The sequence below is a fragment of the Somniosus microcephalus genome, chromosome 5 (genome assembly GCF_052327205.1).
Source record: "Somniosus microcephalus isolate GS21.2 chromosome 5, FLI_Smic_1.0, whole genome shotgun sequence".
Taxonomy (NCBI): Eukaryota; Metazoa; Chordata; class Chondrichthyes; order Squaliformes; family Somniosidae; genus Somniosus; species Somniosus microcephalus.
In genome coordinates, this window is record NC_140991.1 from 128,013,368 (window position 1) to 128,031,812 (window position 18,445).

Consider the following 18,445-nt stretch of genomic DNA (forward strand, 5'->3'; position numbering starts at 1 on the left):
CCATATTTCCCACCATTAATTTCCCAGTCTCATCCTCTAAGGGACCAACATTTACTTTAGCCACCCTTTTTCTTTTTATATAACTATAAAAACTCTTACTATCTGTTTTTATATTTTTTGCTAACTTACTTTCATAATCTATTTTCCCTTTCTTAATCAATCTTTTTGTTATTTTTTGCTGTCTTTTAAAGTTTTCCCAATCCTCTATCCTCCCACTAGATTTGGCTACCTTATATGCCCTTGTTTTTAGTCGAATACTATCCTTAATTTCTTTACTTAGCCACGGATGGCTGTCTTTTCTTTTACACCCTTTTCTTCTCAGTGGAATATATATTTTTTGGAAGTTGTAAAATAACTCCTTAAATGTACACCACTGATCATGTATCGTCTTACCCTTTAATCTATTTTCCCAATCCACTCTACTCAATTCCGATCTCATACCTTCATAGTCTCCTTTATTCAAGCTTAGCACACTTGTTTGAGATCCAACCTTCTCACCCTCTAATTGAATATGGAATTCAACCATGTTATGGTCACTCATTCCAAGGGGATCCTTTACTAGGACATTTTTAATTAATCCTGTCTCATTACACAGGACCAGATCTAAGGTTGCTTGCCCCCTGGTCGGTTCAGTTACATACTGCTCAAGAAACCCATCCCTAATACACTCAATGAACTCATCCTCAAGGCAGCCCTGCCCAATTTGATTTGTCCAATTAATATGATAGTTAAAATCCCCCATAATTATAGATGTTCCCTTATTACAAGCCTCAACTATTTCCTGATTGATACTCCGTCCAACCGAGTTGCAACTGTTCGGAGGCCTATAGACTACGCCCACTAGTGTTTTTTTCCCCTTATTATTCCTTATCTCCACCCAAACTGTTTCATTATCCTGATCTTTTGACCCAATATCATTTCTCTGTATTACAGTGATTCCTTCCTTTATTAACATAGCCACCCCACCTCCTCTCCCTTCCTGCCTCTCCTTCCTGATCGTTAAATAACCTGGTATGTTTAATTCCCAGGCATTGTCACCCTGCAGCCATGTTTCTGTAATGGCCACAAGATCACACACATATGTAGTTATTTGTGCCATTAACTCATCTATTTTGTTACGAATGCTACGTGCATTCAGATAGAGAACTTTCAAATATGTTTTGTGACACTTCGGGCTAGAAATTCAGTTGGTTGCGCCAGCCATTAGCGCCTTAGGAGGAGTAGATGTCGAGCGCTAGGCGCTTAGCGCCCGGGCGCAGCGCGATCTGCGCCTCGCCCCAACTTCAGTAGACATTTTGCGCCGGCGCAAAGTCTTTGCGCGCACTCAGCTGCGCGCGCAGATCATGACGTCATTTCCTCGTGCAACGCCCTTTGTGCGCCCCCAACCGGAACTTCAGTCACGCCGGCCTATTGTTCGCCTGGCGGCCCTCGCGACTGTTGAGTGGAACGGTGCTCAGCCGATGCGGGCCGCGGGGAGCGCAAATTAAAGGGCACTTCACCTGCACTATAAAAGGCTGCCATTTTGCAGCACTCATTCTTGTGATACGGATCTTTGGAGAGAGACCAAGGTAGAGAGCTTACTGCTTTGGCCCAACACTAGGACAGGTACTTCTGGCTTCAGGCCACAGCTTTGCAATTGTCTTTGCCTTCATTCATATCTCATTGTTTGCCAGCATATTATGGGGGCTGCAATGGGTGTCAACGCAGGCTTTCACAATTACATCCAAAGGGCTCACAGACGCCGTGAGAGAGTGCGAGCCCTGGCTAGACGGAGAGGGGCCAACAGGCGTCGCCAAGGGAGGCCTTACCCACCCAGGGTCTACCACCAGCAGTTCTCCTATCTGAACATGTCTGACGACCAGTGTGTTAGGAGGCTGCGATTCCGAAGGGAGGTGGTCACAGAGATCTGCCAGCTGCTTCGGAGAGATCTGCAGCCACAGCTGAGGTGCAGGACGTCTTTGTCGGTGGCAGTGAAGGTGACGGTGGCTCTCAACTTCTATGCCACCGGCTCCTTCCAATCCGCTGCTGGGGACATTGCTAACATCTCCCAGTTCGCCGTGCATTGCTGCATCCGCCAGGTGACCAATGCCCTTTTCAGAAGGAGACGTCAGTTCATCTCCTTCCCCATGACCCTGGACAAGCAGCAACAGCGTGCAATGGGATTTGGAAGAATAGCGCGCTTCCCCATGGTGCAGGGCGCCATTGACTGCACGCATGTGGCTTTGCGGGCACCTGTGGAGAATGCCGAGGATTACCGCAACTGGAAGGGCTACCATTCCCTCAACGTACAGCTGGTGTGTGACCACAGGCAGCTCATCCTAGCTGTCAATGCCCACTTTCCAGGCAGCAGCCACGATGCCTTCATCCTGCGACAGACTACTGTGGCTGACATGTTCCAGGCACAGCCTCAGCCACGAGGATGGCTTATCGGGGACAAAGGCTATCCTTTGTGTACCTGGCTCATGACCCCGCTCCGCGCGCCCAGGACCCCTGCTGAAGAGGCATACAACGAGAGCCATCAAGCGACCAGGAACATCATCGAACAAGCAATCGGCTTCCTGAAGCAATGGTTCTGCTGCCTGGATCATTCCGGCGGAGCCCTGCAGTATTCGCCGGAGCGAGTCTCCCATTTCGTGGTCGTTTGCTGCATGCTGCACAACCTGGCTATCCGCAGGACTCCGGCATTGCCACCACAGATTGGAGCACCACCTCAGGAGGAGGAGCAGGAGGAGGCGGACCAGCACAGGAGGGAGGCACAAGGTCCAAGGGCCGCCCGTCGGCGGCTTATTGAACGTAGGTTCTAGGCCCCCTCTCAGGGAATGGCTTGTGCCAATGAAAGAACATGAATGCAGCCGCTCCGCAAGCCCTCAGCCGGTCAAGGCAACAAAAACTTCAAAGTTCAAACATGGACAATCTGATTAAAGAAAATTGTTTATTCCACAAACTCTGTGCCCTTCCCACATGACAAACAGAAACAGAAAAAAACCCCCAAAAACAGTCAGACACATAACTCGCTCCCACAACCTGGAGAGGATTAACAAAACAGTGAAACAAAAAAGACCGTCATCCTCGGCCTTCATAAAAACAAACACAACATCCTCGGCCTTCATAAAAACAACACATTTGCCCACACCTTCTACTTTTTGGCCCGCGAGGGCGATGCCTTGCGCATACTTGTGCGGCCCCTGCCCGCCCTGCTGCTCCTCCTCAATTGGAGCCCAGTGGCTGCAGCAAGGCTGGGGGAAGGCTCCTGAGGGGCACATGGTGAGACGGCAGATGCCCTTGGGGGTCGGCCTGCACGAGCTCTGGCCCTCGAGGGGCCGGCTGGTGACTGCTGCAGCTGTGGCTGGGCGGCATCAGTGTGTCCAGCAACTGGTGGCAGCTGCACTGGTGGAGTGGTAGTGTCGGCTGCAGGAGTGGGGGCAAGCTGGCTGATGGCAGGCGCTCGCTGGTCGCCTGATACAGTGGCAGTCGCCCGGGCCAGCACTGCAGCATGTGCAGCAAACTGCTGAAGGACAGCCCGCTGGGCTGCTGCAGGGCGGCGGGTGCCCTGGCGATGCCTGGCTGATGCAGCCAGTGTGGCACCAGTTAGTGCCCGTGCTGCCCTGGTCTGTGACCGCATAAGACCAGCCAGTGACTGGACGGCACGACTGAGCACTTGGGTATTCGCCGACTGTGCTGCCCCGAATTCCTCCACACTCCCAGCCAGTGACTGGACGGCACGAGTGAGCACTTGGGTACTCGCCGACTGTGCTGCCCCGAATTCCTGGAGACTCGGCCTGGGCCTGGACGGCATGAGTGAGCACTTGGGAACTCGCCGAATGTGCTGCCCCGAATTCCTCCACACTCCGAGCCAGTGACTGTATGGAGTCAGGCATCCGTGCCACTACCCCCATGAGCTCCGTGTGCCTGCGCTCCGAGTCGACGGCCATTTCCTCTAGGAGGCGCACCTCCTCTGCGCTGACCGTCGCAGGACTGGAGGCCGCACTCACCCTCTGGGGAGAAGGCCGCCGAGCTTCCCCACCCCTCCCGCGTTGCTGCAGGCCGCTGGGCACAGGAACTTCACTCTCCTGCGACCCTTCCCCCAGGCTCCCCTCCAGGGAAGACGTGTCCCCTACATCGCCATGGGCTGCCGCGGCTGAGGGTGCCACTGATGGGCCGGCTACCTCCTCCTCCTCCTCTTCCGAGGGGCTGTCACTGGCAGCTTCAAGGCCCGCCTCCTCACCTGGCGTCTCACCATCTGAAAGCAGGAAGGCACAAGAGTAGCTTTAGAGTGAGGACAGGGCGTCAGCGAGGGAGGCATGAGTGGTGCCATTCACCGCATTGGTCGGACAGTGGCAAAGGATGTTGATCTGATGCGCAAGTGGAACGATAGAGGTCCAAAAGGGGATGTCCTTACCATTGGTGCCCAGAACAGGGTCGGCATCTCCAGTGGCAACGGGGCCAATCACACGGACTCCCATAATGCGCTCCACGCGCTGGTCTAGGTCGGTGAGCTCTTGGTGCTGAGGTCGGCCTCCACCGGTCCCAATCTGGCTACGCCTGTTGTTAGCCAGCTTGGCCTGCAAGAGAAAGGACGGCCTCTAAGTACGGTGTGTAGCCCTGATCTTGTCTGCACTGCCTCCCATGGTCGAATAGCTTGGACAGTGTGTAGCCCTGATCTTGTCTGCACTGCCTCCCATGGTCGAATAGCTTGGACAGTGTGTAAAGTGCAGAATGTGCAATTGACGTTCATGCCAGTCCCATAGCTGCTGGATGAGGGCTGGCCATTAGGGCTTTCAGGTCCCTTTGTCCATAATGTAAGGTGCACATGCAAGGATGAGGAGGACACTGGAAAGGGTACTCACCCTGACAATCCGAGTGAGGTCGTTGAACTTTTTCCTGCATTGTACAGGATTCCTGGCAACCACACTGTTGGATGTCACCCTGTTGGAGACCTCCCTCCAGGCTTTGCGGCAGACGCTGGGCACCGGCTTCTTGCCACTGTCAGGGAACAAAACATGGCGTCTTCGCTCCACTGCGCTAACCAGCAGCCTCAGGTCATCCTCGCTGAAGCGCAGCGCTCTCTCCCGGGCCTTCTGCATCGTCCTGGGCGGTGAAGAGTTGCAGCAGCAGTGTTCAGGCCTAGGTGGAGGGCTGCAGTGTCCAGGGCGTGGCAGCCAAAAAAATCGACCCTTCCCCCTTTAAGAGCTAGCTGGCGCCAGCGTGCCTGCCGTCAATGAAGAAATCACCGCACCTGTGCTGCGCCCGGCCTCGGCGGTATAGCTCAGCACCGCCGGCTTAGCGCCTAAAGATAGTCGTGCATCGCCAGTTTTAGCGCTGCAGCAACCTCTTAGGGCGATGCTACTGAATATCGGCGAAGTGGCCTCGACTTTGCGCCGGGCGCAAACTTCAGCGGCCGCCCGACTTTACCGCCCCAAAAGTGGCTCAACTGAATTTCTAGCCCTTAGTTCCTGCTTTTGCCCTTTTTATTACTTTACCTTTTACTCCATACCTTCTGCCCCTTCCTGACACACTCTGGTTTTTAATTTCCCCACTGCTACCTATGTCTATGACCTTCTCTGTTGTCATTTTTATTATTTGCTCTCTAGGAACTAGATCTTTTTAACCTTGACCCCAGGGAACACCTATTTCCCCAGATGCAAACGTCAGAAAAAATTGTTACCCTGGGATTTCCAGGGATTCCCTGGATGCTGGGGGTGAGGCAGAATTGGACCTGCACCTGCAATAAACGGAGATCTATTGGAAGCATGCTGATGAGATGGGAGGGGGTTTGCCAGCCCCTCATCTCACTTTCCTGGGGGATTGCTCACTGGTCGAGCAAATGCAGGAGTGCCTAGGCAAACTTGGGGGGCGATTTTCTCACCGGAGGCGGGTTTCAGTTTGGTTGGGTTCGAAACCTGCCTCCACTGATAGGTTTGAAAAAATTGCGATTTTTTTTTTTTCCCCCTGATTGGCCAGTTGATTTCAGAGGTGTGGGTTGCCCTTGGTCAATTAGTGTTTTGGAACTGAAACTCTCCTCTGCTGACATCACTTTTCCAGCCTGATTTAAGGGCTGATTGCTGCCTTGGATCATTCCACTGGATTTCTGCCAATGCTGCACCACCTACAACATATTTTGAGAAACCACTGTGTCCAATTCCAAGGCAAGAGCCTCCCCGAGGTTTTCTGACTAAGCGCTGCAAATGTTGGTTGAGGGGGTGAGAGCTAGCAGGGAGGTGCTCTTCCACTCATCTGGGAGGAAGAGGCCGCCCAAAGAAACCAAGGCTGTGTGGGTCCAGCTCACAAGGGATATAACCTCCAGATCTGTGTGCAAATTGGGTGAATGTTTATATGATAGCAAAATACTGCAGATGCCTTTTCGTGGGCTATGTGGAACAATCTTTGTTCCAGTCCTACTCGGGTCCCCTCCCTCACCTCTTTTTCCAATACATTGATGACTGTATCGATGCCGTTTCCTGCTCTCGCCCCGAACTTGACAATTTCATTCACTTTGCCTCCAATTTCCACCCTTCCCTCACCTTCACATGGTCCATCTCTGACTCTTCCCTTCCCTTCCTCGACTTCTCCATCTCCATCTCTGGGGATAGGTTATCGACCAATATTCACTACAAGCCCACTGACTCCCACAGCTACCTGGACTACACTTCCTCCCACCCTGCTTCCTGTAAGGACTCTATTCCATTCTCCCAGTTTCTCCGTCTCCGCCGTATCTGCTCCGACGATGCCACCTTCCACACCAGTGCTTCAGACATGTCTTCCTTTTTCCGCAACCGAGGATTCCCCTCTACCGTGGTTGACACTGCCCTCGACCGTGTTAGTTCTATCTCCCGCACTTCTGCCCTCACCCCTGCCCCTCCCTCCCAGAACCACGATAGGGTTCCCCTTGTCCTCACCTTTCACCCCACCAGCCTCCACATTCAACGGATCATCCTTCGGCATTTCCGCTACCTCCAAAGTGATCCCACCACCAAATGTATCTTCCCCTCCCCTCCCCTTTCAGCATTCCGTAGGGACCGCTCCCTCCGAGACACCCTAGTCCACTCCTCTATCACCCCAAACAGCCCTTCCCCTTCGCCTGGCACCTTCCCGCGCAAGCGGAGGAGATGTAACACCTGCCCCTATACCTACCCCTTCCCACTGTGCAGGGCCCCAAACACCCCTTCCAGGTGAAACAGCGATTTACTTGTACTTCTCGCAATCTAGTATACTGTATTCGCTGCTCACGATGCAGTCTCCTCTACATTGGGGAGACCAAACGCAGATTGGGTGACCGCTTTGCGGAACACCTCCGTTCAGTCCGTAAGGGTGACCCCGAGCTTCCGGTCGCCTGTCATTTTAATTCACCGCTCCATTCCCACTCGGACCTCACCGTCCTTGGCCTCTTGTATTGTTCCACGGAAGCTCAACGTAAACTCGAGGAACAGCACCTCATCTTCCGATTAGGCACTCTGCAGCCTTCCGGACTCAATATCGAGTTCAACAATTTCAGATCATAACCTCGGCCCCTATTACACATTTTTTCTTGTAATTTTTCCACTCCTTTTCTCCCCCCCCCCCCCCTCGTTTTCCTTTTGTTTCTCTCTCACACCTGGCAGCTATCTCTTGCCCTGCCAGTACACTTTACACCTAATCTCAGCCTATTACCATCTCGTCTAGCTCTTTTACTTCTTTTGTTTCTTTCACTTCTTTTGTCCGATCGCAGCCCTGCCTTCGATCTAGTTTCTTTTCTTTCCAGTTTTGAAGAAGGGTTCGACCCGAAACGTCAACTCAAATTTCTCTCCACGGATGTTGCCTGACCTGCTGAGTTTTTCCAGCATTTTCTGAATGTTTATATGTATTGATGAAATGCCATCCCTATTGTAAAGCATTAAAATGGTTTGATGGCAAAATGTTGGCATCATGACATGTGTTTTTTCGCCTTAGGCAGCTCCACATTGCGGGCTCTGCGACACTTGCGTTGTCAGGTTGGTGGCCACAGTGAAAGGAGGCCAGAGAGTTATGTCCATTGTCTATGATGTCTTAAGATGGAGCCAAGGACATGTGCCAACTTGGGCAACCTATGCAAATCTGGCCAGGATAAGTTCATCCCTTGCATCATGGGCAGCCATGTGCTCGCGTGCTGCCGCTGCTGCTGGTCAATGGACCGGCGCTCTGTCCTCCTCCTGCTCCTCCTCCAGCTCCTCCACCTCATCCTCCTCCTCCTCCCCCTCCTCATCATCTGAGGAGGCATGGAACTGAGCCACTTGCTCATCAGGAAGCTGCAAGCCACGACGCTGTGCAATGTTGTGCAGTGCACAGCAGACCACGACCATTCTGGAGACCCTGTATGGTGAATACTGCAGGGCTCCACCTGATCGGTCAAGGCATCAGAAGCGCATCTTCAACAACCCAATGGTTTGCTCGATGATGGACCTGGTCGAAATGTGGCTGGCGTTGTAGCACTCTTCAGCCTCGTTAGCTGGCCTCCTGATCGGCGTCATTAGCCACTTCTTCAGGGGATAGCCTTTGTCACCAAGTAGCCATCCGTTAAGTTGGTTTGGCGGATTGAAAAACGGAGGAACACTAGAGTGCCGCAGGATGAAAGAGTCATGGCAACTATCACAGAACTTGAAAAACTCCTTCTTGTGGTTACACACCAGCTGTACGTTGAAGGAGTGGAAGCCCTTTCGGTTGACAAAGATAGCTGGGTTGCGATGGGGTGCCCTAAGGGCGCATGTGTGCAGTCTATGAGGCCCTGCACCATTGGCATGCCTGCCATATTTGCAAAGCCAACCGAACGCACGGTTACACTTGCTTGATCCCTTGAGAACTGGATGTAATTGTGCGCCTTTGCGAAAAGGGCATCAGTAACCTGCGTGATGCAACTGTGAGTGGCCGACTGGGAGATGCCGCTGATGTTTGCTGATGATCCCTGGAAGGAGCCTGCGACAAAGAAGTTGAATGCGGTGGTGACTTTGACAGCCACTGGTAAAAGGTGTCCACCCGTTCCTCTGGGCACCGGATCTTGCTGCAGCAGTCCGCAGCTCTCTCAGACAACCTCTCGTGAAAGTCTCAGCCTCCTTTGGCACTGCTGCTCACTCATGTTTAGGTAGCTCATCCTCTGTCTGTAAACCCTCTGTTGGGGGTATCTCCTGCGGCGAGGTGCCTTGATGCGCTGGCACCTTCTGCCCTGTGCAGCATCAGGTGGCTGAGCAGGAGGTTGGGGCTCCTGCTGCTGTTGCTGCTGAGCTGTCTGGTTCTGCTGCTGCTGTGGATGCTCCTCATCCGAATCTGAGGTCCATGGTGAAAGGAAATGAATGTTTCCCATGCTGCTTGCAGATGCCTCCGTTGGGGAAACGCTCATTGCAAGCGGGGAGAGGGTCTTGCAAGGAGGTCCCACAGTTGATAGATACAAGCTGCAGCACCTCTGACTTCGGAAGGCCTGCTAAAAGTTCTGAAAGACCTTTTAAAGCAAAGTTCTGCAAACTGCAACTAATCCCTGATGAAATCTCAGATTTAATGGTTGAGCTGCAGCTGTGAGGAGGCCACCCACTTGTCAACCCGCCAAGTTTAGCTGGCGTGGTTTAGGAGGGTCATGGAACACGCTGAAATGGTTGAAAAATAACGAGGGCCTCTCAAAATAGGATTAGAGAGGCCCTTACGATCATTTAAGGCCCTTAACAACCCCTCTGGCCAGCTGGAAGCGGGACCGTTTCCCACCCTTCAAAACCGGCACTGGCAAAATTGCGCGGAGGCAGGTTCCGAACCCGCACTCATTTTTTCTGATTTTCCCGCCTCCAAACCCGCCTCCTCGGGGCTCAGAAAATCGCCCCCATGGCGTTCTGGCCTGCTTGAGGACTGCTGCAAATCCCACGGGCAGTTGGACCCTTCATACGGAAGGCCCCAATGTTGATGGACAGATAAACAGCTACAAGGATGAGTGACCTGCAGCTGCACTCAAATTCCCTGTTCCTTCTGCTGGTGCTAGGGTCCGGCCTATGTTGGATGTCATCTTAATAGCCTGGGACAGGAAATACTGGCACTTCTGGGCCTAGACAACAGCAGCACACTCCTGGAGCTCTGTTCCCATCCAGCACTGGGGCAGATGGGGACCAGAAAAATCTGCCCTGCAATCTTGGCATAGACCAATTACTCTGTCAGGTTGATTTTGTAGTCTGAGCTTGTGCAGTATTTCCCAGGATGCATCAGTGTTATTTATGCTAGCCAATGATAGAATACTTCTCTCCCAGTCTCCAGAAAAATCTGTTTAATTGTTTTCAAAATATATTGAAGAAAAGCTGGACGACAAAATTCAGAAGCTTTATTCAAGTAAAATCTGCATCTAAAAACAGGTGACTTAGCACTTTACATGCAAATCAGGAATTTTAACCTGTATTTCTCTCATTTAAAAATGAATGATTTTATTCCTTTGCTGTTGCCTTTCTATTAAGTTATGAATTGCTAATTATACAATTTTGAGGAAGAATTGTCACAGATCAATGATTTCCTGTAACTCAACTGAACAAGCAGCTTTCATATAAAAGGTGCTCACTGCTATAAACAGTTTTGTGATATATATAATATATCATTGGAAGCTTTTTATAAACATCATTGGAGGCTTTTTAAATAAGTACCAATTCTATCATATTAACAATATTCATTTTTAGCTGTTGTAACATTTACTCAGGAAGCTTATAAAATATAATTATAGGAAAGTAAGACACAGGGTAACCTTCCTTAATTTACAGTGCTAAAATTAATGATTTAAAAAATCCTAAATTCTTTGATCCATTATAACATCAGTGTAAATGTTTTGTTCAAATTTTGAGAAAATGGGAGAATGGAGAAAGATACAGAAATCTGTAAGTGGTATGGTATGTGGTTGACTTCTTACCTTGTCCTACACAGCTGGAGCCCCTGTGAAAAGTGCATTTCGAAGAGTCAGATCAGCATGCAGCACATCCCTCAGTTCTAGGAATCACTACCAGGTTATGCTTGGCTTGACCACCTGCAGTGGGCACACTCACTGTAAGTACTGATTTTTGGATGAAGAAAACTCTACTTGAGTATTGTACCCAGTATTGATAGATGTACATGGCAAAGGATATTAGGCTCTAAAGCTGGTGTAGAAGAAGGCAGCCAGATATTTTCCTAGCCTTGAGGCTATTGGTTACAAGAAAATGTTCCAACATTTAATTTTGAAAACTGCAGGTTTATGATTGAGGTTTTAAAATGATGAAGGGATTGGAGCAGAGCAGAATCAGTACTCTTCCATGTTGAACACCACTTGGAAGAAGCACTGAGGGTAGCAAGGGCACAGAATGTACTCTGGGTGGGGGACTTCAATGTCCATTAGGAAGAGTGGCTCGGTAGCACCACTACTGACCGAGCTGGCTGAGTCCTGAAGGATATAGCTGCCAGACTGGGCCTGTGGCAGGTGGTGAGAACCAACACGAGGGAAAAACCTACTTGACCTCATCCTCACCAATCACCAATCTACCAGTCGCAGATGCATCTGCCCATGACAGTATTGGTAGCAGTGACCACCGCACAGTCCTTGTGGAGACGATATCCCATCTTCACACTGAGGACACCCTCCATGGGATAAATTAAGAAAAGAAGTGAGATGAGAGTGACTGCCCTTGACATCAAGGCAGCATTAGAAAGACAAGGGCAGCAGGTGCATGGGAACACCACCACCTCCAAGTTCCGCTCCAAGTCACACACCATCCTGACTTGGATGTATATCGCCGTTCCTTCATCGTCGCTGGGTCAAAATCCTGGAACTCCCTCCCTAACAGCGCTGTGGGAGTACCTTCACCACACGAACTGCAGCGGTTCAAGAAGGTGGCTCATCACCACCTTCTCAAGGGCAACTAGGGATAGGTAATAAATGCTGGTCTTGCCAGCTACGCCCACATCCCACGAACGAAAAAAGAAAAAAAGATCTAGCAGCTCAAAATTGGGCGTCCATGAGGCGCTGTGGGCCATCAGCAGCAGCAGAATTGAATTCCACCACAATCTGTAACCTCATGGCCCGGCATATCCCTCACTCTACCGTTATCAAGCCAGCTGGACCAACCCTGGTTCAATGAGGCATGTAGAAGAGCATGCCAGGAGTAGCACCAGCCGTACCTAAAAATGAGGTGCCAACCTGGGGAAGCTGCAACACAGGACTACATGTATGCTAAACAGCGGAAGCAGCATGCTATAGAAAGAGCTAAGCAATCCCACAACCAACGGATCAGATCAAAGCTCTGCAGTCCTGCCACATCCAGTCGTGAATGGAGGTGGACAATTAAACAACTAACGGGAAGAGGAGGCTCCATGAACATCCCCATCCTCAATGATGGAAGAGCCTACACGCGAGTGCAAAAGACAAGGCTTCTTCAGCCAGAAGTGCCGAGTGGATGATCCATCTCGGCCTCCTCCTGAGGTCCCCACCAGTCTTCAGCCAATTCGATTCACTCCACGTGATATCAAGAAACAGCTGAGCGCACTGGATACAGCAATAGCTATGGGCCCCGACAACATCCTGGCTGTCGTGCTGAAGACTTGTGCTCCAGAACTAGCCGCACCTCTAGCTAAGCAGTGCCAATACAGCTACAACACTGGCACCTCCCCGACAATGTGGAAAACTGCCCAGCTATGTCCTGTCCACAAAGAACAAATCCAATCCCGCCAAATCAGTCTACTCTCAATCATAAGCAAAGTGATGGAAGGTGTCGTCGACAGTGTTATCAAGCGGCACTTACTCACCAATAACCTGCTCACCGATGCTCAGTTTGGGTTCCGCCAGGACCACTCTGCTCCGGACCTCATTACAGCCTTGGTCCAAACATGGACAAAAGAGCTGAATTCCAGAGGTGAGGTGAGAGTAACTGCCCTGGACATCAAGTCACATTTGACCAAGTGTGGCTTCAAGGAGCTCTAGTAAAATTGAAGTCAATGGGACTTGGGGGGAAAATCGCTCCACTGACTGGAGTCATACCTAGCACAAAGGAAGATGGTTGTAGTGGTTGGAGGCCAATCATCTCAGCCCCAGGACATGGCTGCAGGAGTTCCTCAGGGCAGTGTCCTAGGCCCAACCATCTTCAGTTGCTTCATCAATGACCTTCCCTCCATCATAAGGTCAGAATTGGGGATGTTGGCTGATGATTGCACAGTGTTCAGTTCCATTCGCAACTCCACAGATAATGAAGCAGTCCACGCCCACATGCAGCAAGACCTGGACGACATTCAGGCTTGGACTGATAAGTGGCAAGTAACATTTGCGGCAAACAAGTGCCAGGCAATGACTATCTCCAACAAGAGAAAATCTAACCACCGCCCCTTGACATTCAGCGGCATAATATCGCCAGATCCCCCACCATCAATATCCTGGGGGCTCACCATTAACCAGAAACTTAACTGGACCAGCCAAATAAGTACTGTGGCAACAAGAGCAGGTCAGAGGCTGGGTATTCTGCGGCGAGTGTCTCACCTTCTGACTCCTCAAAGCCTCTCCACCAACTACAAGGCACAAGTCAGGAGTGTGATGGAATACTCTCCACTTGTCTGGATGAGTGCAGCTCCAACAGCACTCAAGAAGCTCTACACCATCCAGGACAAAGTAGCCCACTTAATTGGCATCCCATCCACCACCTTAAACATTCACTCCCTCCAGCAGGCACATTGGGGGAGAAATTCAGTATCGCCCCGTTTGGGGCGCTATTATTGGTGGTGCGCAAAGTTTAGCGCCTGGCGCTAATTATCGCCTCCGACAGCAAACTTGGCTTTTATCGCCCCTGGAGGTGATTGGAGCGCTAAATCAGGCGCTACACACCCCTCTTAAGGCACTAAGGCCGAGGAGCGATGCGCTACCTCACAGCGCTGGCGAAGCTCATGTGATTTCAGTCAGCAATGTAACACAGACACACTGGCACCATCCAGTTCTTAAAGGGGAGTTCTGACGAATGGTCATCGGCCTGAAACGTTAAATCTGTTTCTCTCTTCACAGATGCTGCTTGACCTGCTGAGTTTCTCCTGCGTTTTATCTTAAAGGGGAGGGTTGATCTTGCTTTGCATCCACATCCTGCTCATTGCAGCCTTGAATCTCGGCCTGGAGAGACCTGTACATCAAATCTGCTGGAAAGAACAATGGAGAACCAGGGGAACAGCTCAGAGTGCAGACCCCACAGTCTCTTCTAAATCGATACAAGGAAGGGCAAATCAAAACGAACCTGCAAAGTGCTGCTCAGTACCCGAAACTCCTTCACACAGCGTTGAATCTCTCCAGAAGTCTCTCTCTCTTTCTCGGAATGTGTGGTGCAAAAATGTCACCGACAAAAAAAGGCAGGAAGTGGTCGCCTTTAAATAGCGCTCCCCTAGTCCCTTTCTGACAGCAGAACGCTCCCCTCAACCTGTCGTTGCTAGCGGCAGGCGGTACGGCAGAGGGCGCCACTCAATTTCCAGTCCGGGGCGCTAACGGGGCGTTGCGCACTCGACTGACGTCATGATCTGCCGGCGTAGGAGATCGTGGCGGTATTGTTTAGCGCCGCCGCAAAATGTCCGGTCAATTTCGCGAGAGGCGCAGATATCGTCGCGCCCGGGCGCTAGTTGCTTTGTGCCCCACTTAGCGCCCTCTTAAGGCGCTAACGGGTGGCGCTACCAACTGAATTTTTCCCCCATTGTGTCTACAATGTGTACCATCTACAAGATGCACTTGCAGCAACTTGCCAAGGCTGCTTCAACAGCAGTACCTACCAAACCTGCGACCTCTACCACTAGAAGGACAAGGGCAGCAGGCGCATGGGAACACCTCCAAGTTATGCACCATACTGACTTGGAAATATTATTGCCATTCCTTCATCGTCGCTGGGATCCTGGAACTCCCTCTCTAACAGCACTGTGGGAGTACCTTCACCACACGGACTGCAGCAGTTCAAGAAAGCGGCTCACCACTAACTTCTCTGGGGCAATTAGGGATGGGCAATAAATGCTGGCCTGGCCAGCGACGCCCACATCCCAGGAACTAATTTTTAAAAAGGCTGTGACTAGAGGCTCAACTCTTGATCCTTCAAAGCCTCTTCATCATCTGCAAGAATCAAGTCAGAAGTTTTATGGAATACTCATCACTCACCTGAATGGGTGCAGCTGTAACAACACTCAAGAAGCTCAACATGATCCAGAACAGCGCAATCTGTTTGATTGGCGCCTCTTCCACTGGACTCAATATCTACCCTATTCACACACCACCGTGCAATATGTACTCCCTATAGGATGCACAGCAGTAACTTAGCAATCTTACTTTGGCAGCATCTACTTTCCTATGACCTCTGTCACCAAGAAGGACAAAAGCAGCAATGGCATAGGAACACCATCACTTTTGAGCTCCATTCCCAAGTCACACACATTTCTTGTATGTAATCACTGTTCCTTCAACGTTGGGTCAAAATCCTACAATTTCCTAAAAGAAAATAAGAGGGGCAAAGAGAGGGTATGAGAATAGAATGGCACCTATCATAAAAGATAATCCAAAAGTCTTCTATGGGAATATAAATAGTAAACGGGTAGCAAGAGGAGGGGTAGGGCCGATTCAGGACCAAAAAGGAGATCTACACATGGAGGCAGAGAGTATGGCTGAAGTGCTAAATGAGTACTTTGCATCTGTCTTCACCAAGGAAGAAGATGCTGCCATAGACATAGTGAAGGAGGAGGTAGAGGAGATACTGGATGGGATAAAAATTGATAAAGAGGAGGTACTAGAAAGGCTGGCTGTACTTAAAGTAGATAATTCACCAGGACCGGATGGGATGCATCCTAGGACGCTGAGGGAAGTGAAGGAAGAAATTGCGGAGGTACTGGCCATAATCTTCCAATCCTCCTTATAAACGGGGATGGTGCCAGAGGACTGGAGAATTGCAAATGTTATACCCTTGTTCAAAAAAGGGTGTAAAGACAAACCCAGCAACTATAGGCTGGTCAGTTTAACCTCGGTAGTGGGGAAGCTTTCAGAAACAATAATCGGGGACAAAATTAACAGTCACTTGGACAAGTATGGATTAATTAAGGAAAGCCAGCACGGATTTGTTAAAGGCAAATCGTGTTTAACTAACTTGATCGAGATTTTGATGAGGTAACAAAGAGGGTTGATGAGGGCAATGCGGTTGACGTGGTGTATATGGATTTCCAAAAGGCCTTCGACAAAGTGCCACATAATAGGCTTGCCAGCAAAGTTGAAGCCCATGGAATAAAAGGGACAGTGGCAGCATGGATACGAAATTGGCTAAGTGACAGGAAACCGAGTGTAGTGGTGAACGGTTGTTTTTCAGACTGGAGGAAGGTATACAGTGGTGTTCCCCAGGGGTCGGTTCTAGGGCCACTGCTTTTCTTGATGTATATTAATGACTTGGATGTACAGGGCACAATTTCAACATTTGCAGATGAGACAAATCTTGGAAGTATATTGAACAGTGAGAAGGATAGTGATAGACTTCAAGGGGTCAGGTCGAACCAGCTGTGAGGCGGGCTTTGAGGCGTGTGGGGGGATAAAATCGCAAAAACTGGGGGTCGGGACCCCCCTGCCTGGTTCCCGACCCTGAGCCATTTTAACCCAGGTGTGTCTGATGGTCCCGAATCAACAGGCGGGACTGGTCTTTAAGGCCCTTATCAACAATAATTGGCCGTTATAATCTCATTTCAACAGGCCCTTGCATTTTTCACCCTTTTCCCACGTAAAACACGCCTGGTGGGGATGATGCCTGTAAAACCTGGCGTGAGCACTATTGGCTTGCTGACTATCAGCTGCAGGTCAACCATTAAAGAGATTTGATCAGTCATCATTTGCAGGTGGCAGGACTTTGTTGTTTCAGGCCTGGGGCAACTTTTACCAGGCTTAACCACACGTGTGGAAGGTTGGAGCCTCACACACATCTCCAGTGTGACCTCCTGGGAAACCCCACTCGCCACCTTCACTCAGTGCTTCCTCAACGGAGGCGTATACCAGAAGCATGGGAGCCATTTATTTCCTTCCCTTCTGGGCATTAGATGAGCTCGAACACCAGCCGTGGCACCAGCAGAACCAGTAAAAACAGCAGCAGCAACAGGAGCGCCAGGCTGCTGCTCACCCACCTGAAGCTGCACAGGCCAGAAGGGGCCAGCGCTTGGAAGTGGCTTGAGAGCACCTTGCTGCACATCAGGGGGCCATGGGGACCCGTTTCTGCACTGGCAGTCCTACTCCGAAGGACTTCCATGAAAGTCTGGTTTCTCTGTTCAATAGATGCCCATCGCTGCTCAAGAGATGTCATTCTATTATGAACACTCACCATGTTTTCCATACCCTGGTGACTTATCTCCTCCATGGAGGTTGCCATCCTTTCCATGGTGATGCGTTCATGCGCCAATGACTCCACAAAGGCTCTGCTCATGTTCGCTATGGACTCCTCCATTCGCTCCACACTCACATCGACCCTGGAGACAAAACCTGCCAGAGATTCCTGCATCTGCTCCTGGAGTTCCAGCCCCGCTGATCTTATGGATAGACCCAGAGGCAGAGGGTCGATATGCAGCTGAGCCGAGCTGGCAGAGTCCTGCGCCCTCCGACTAGCGCTCTCCACTGCTGTCCCTGTCTTCACAATCTGCTGATGCTCACTTGTGAGCTGTGATACACCAGGTGACAACACTACTCTATGTCCCGAAGGTCCCACCGAGGTGTGAGTGGGTGCGCTGAATTCTGCTGACGCTGCGCCCTCAGAGGTTGCAGATTCCCCTGCGGAGTCTGGAAGCTCAGGCTCTTCCTCCTGGACAGTGGGGACGGGGGCTCTCGATGGTCCTGTGGGGGAGTAAAGGAAAGAGTTAGAGATGTGAGGTCAAGGTTACATGCACATTGCATATTGCAGATGATCATAGGTCCATCTGTTATAGCTTCAGAATCATTATCAGCGACTCATGCAATGTCAATGAGCGAGATGGAAATCTATTCTGTCACCAGCTTGCTGTGATGCACCCGCCTGACCGTCCCCCACTTGCGCCTCATCCTCCAGTCCTACGATCTCCAGGACCGCCTCCTCCCAGGGGGTGAGGTGGGCTACTGATGGTGGCCCTCCTCCTGTCCTTGCTCATTCTCTTTTATTGTGAGCTCTCTTTTCCTGCAATGAGGGAGACAAGTGGAGTTTGAGTGAGAATGAAGGAGTGAGTGTAGAGAATCCATAGCATAGATGCTTAGAAGGAGACAAAGATGGAGTGAGCTTGCAAGACCAAGGGCCCTCCCTGTGTGTTGTCAGTTGTTTTCATAGCATCAGAGTGATGGGGAGTGTGAGGGCTGCATAATCAAATAGTTAGGTGAATGTGAGTATAGAGAGAGAGGGAATGGGTAAGGGTGCATGGATGTCAGTGTCAAGTGGGATGTGGAGGAAGAGATTGCTAAAGCCAAGTGCTGGTGAGGAGAGGCAATGGAGATCAGATTGAAAGTGATGGGAACTTC

General features: G+C 50.7%; 1 protein-coding gene across 4 annotated transcripts in view; it reads left to right on the forward strand.

Moving 5' to 3' along the window:
- invs (inversin) overlaps positions 1–18,445 on the forward strand; it is a 425,788-nt gene that overhangs the window by 359,209 nt on the left and 48,134 nt on the right. For 3 of the 4 annotated variants that reach the window (XM_085988195.1, XM_085988194.1, XM_085988196.1), the window contains exon 15: positions 10,891–11,010. The exons of the other annotated variant lie outside the window; for it this stretch is intronic. In XM_085988195.1, coding sequence (XP_085844321.1) covers positions 10,891–11,010 — 120 coding nt within the window. The remainder of the gene's footprint in view (positions 1–10,890; positions 11,011–18,445) is intronic. 4 annotated transcript variants of the gene reach the window in all.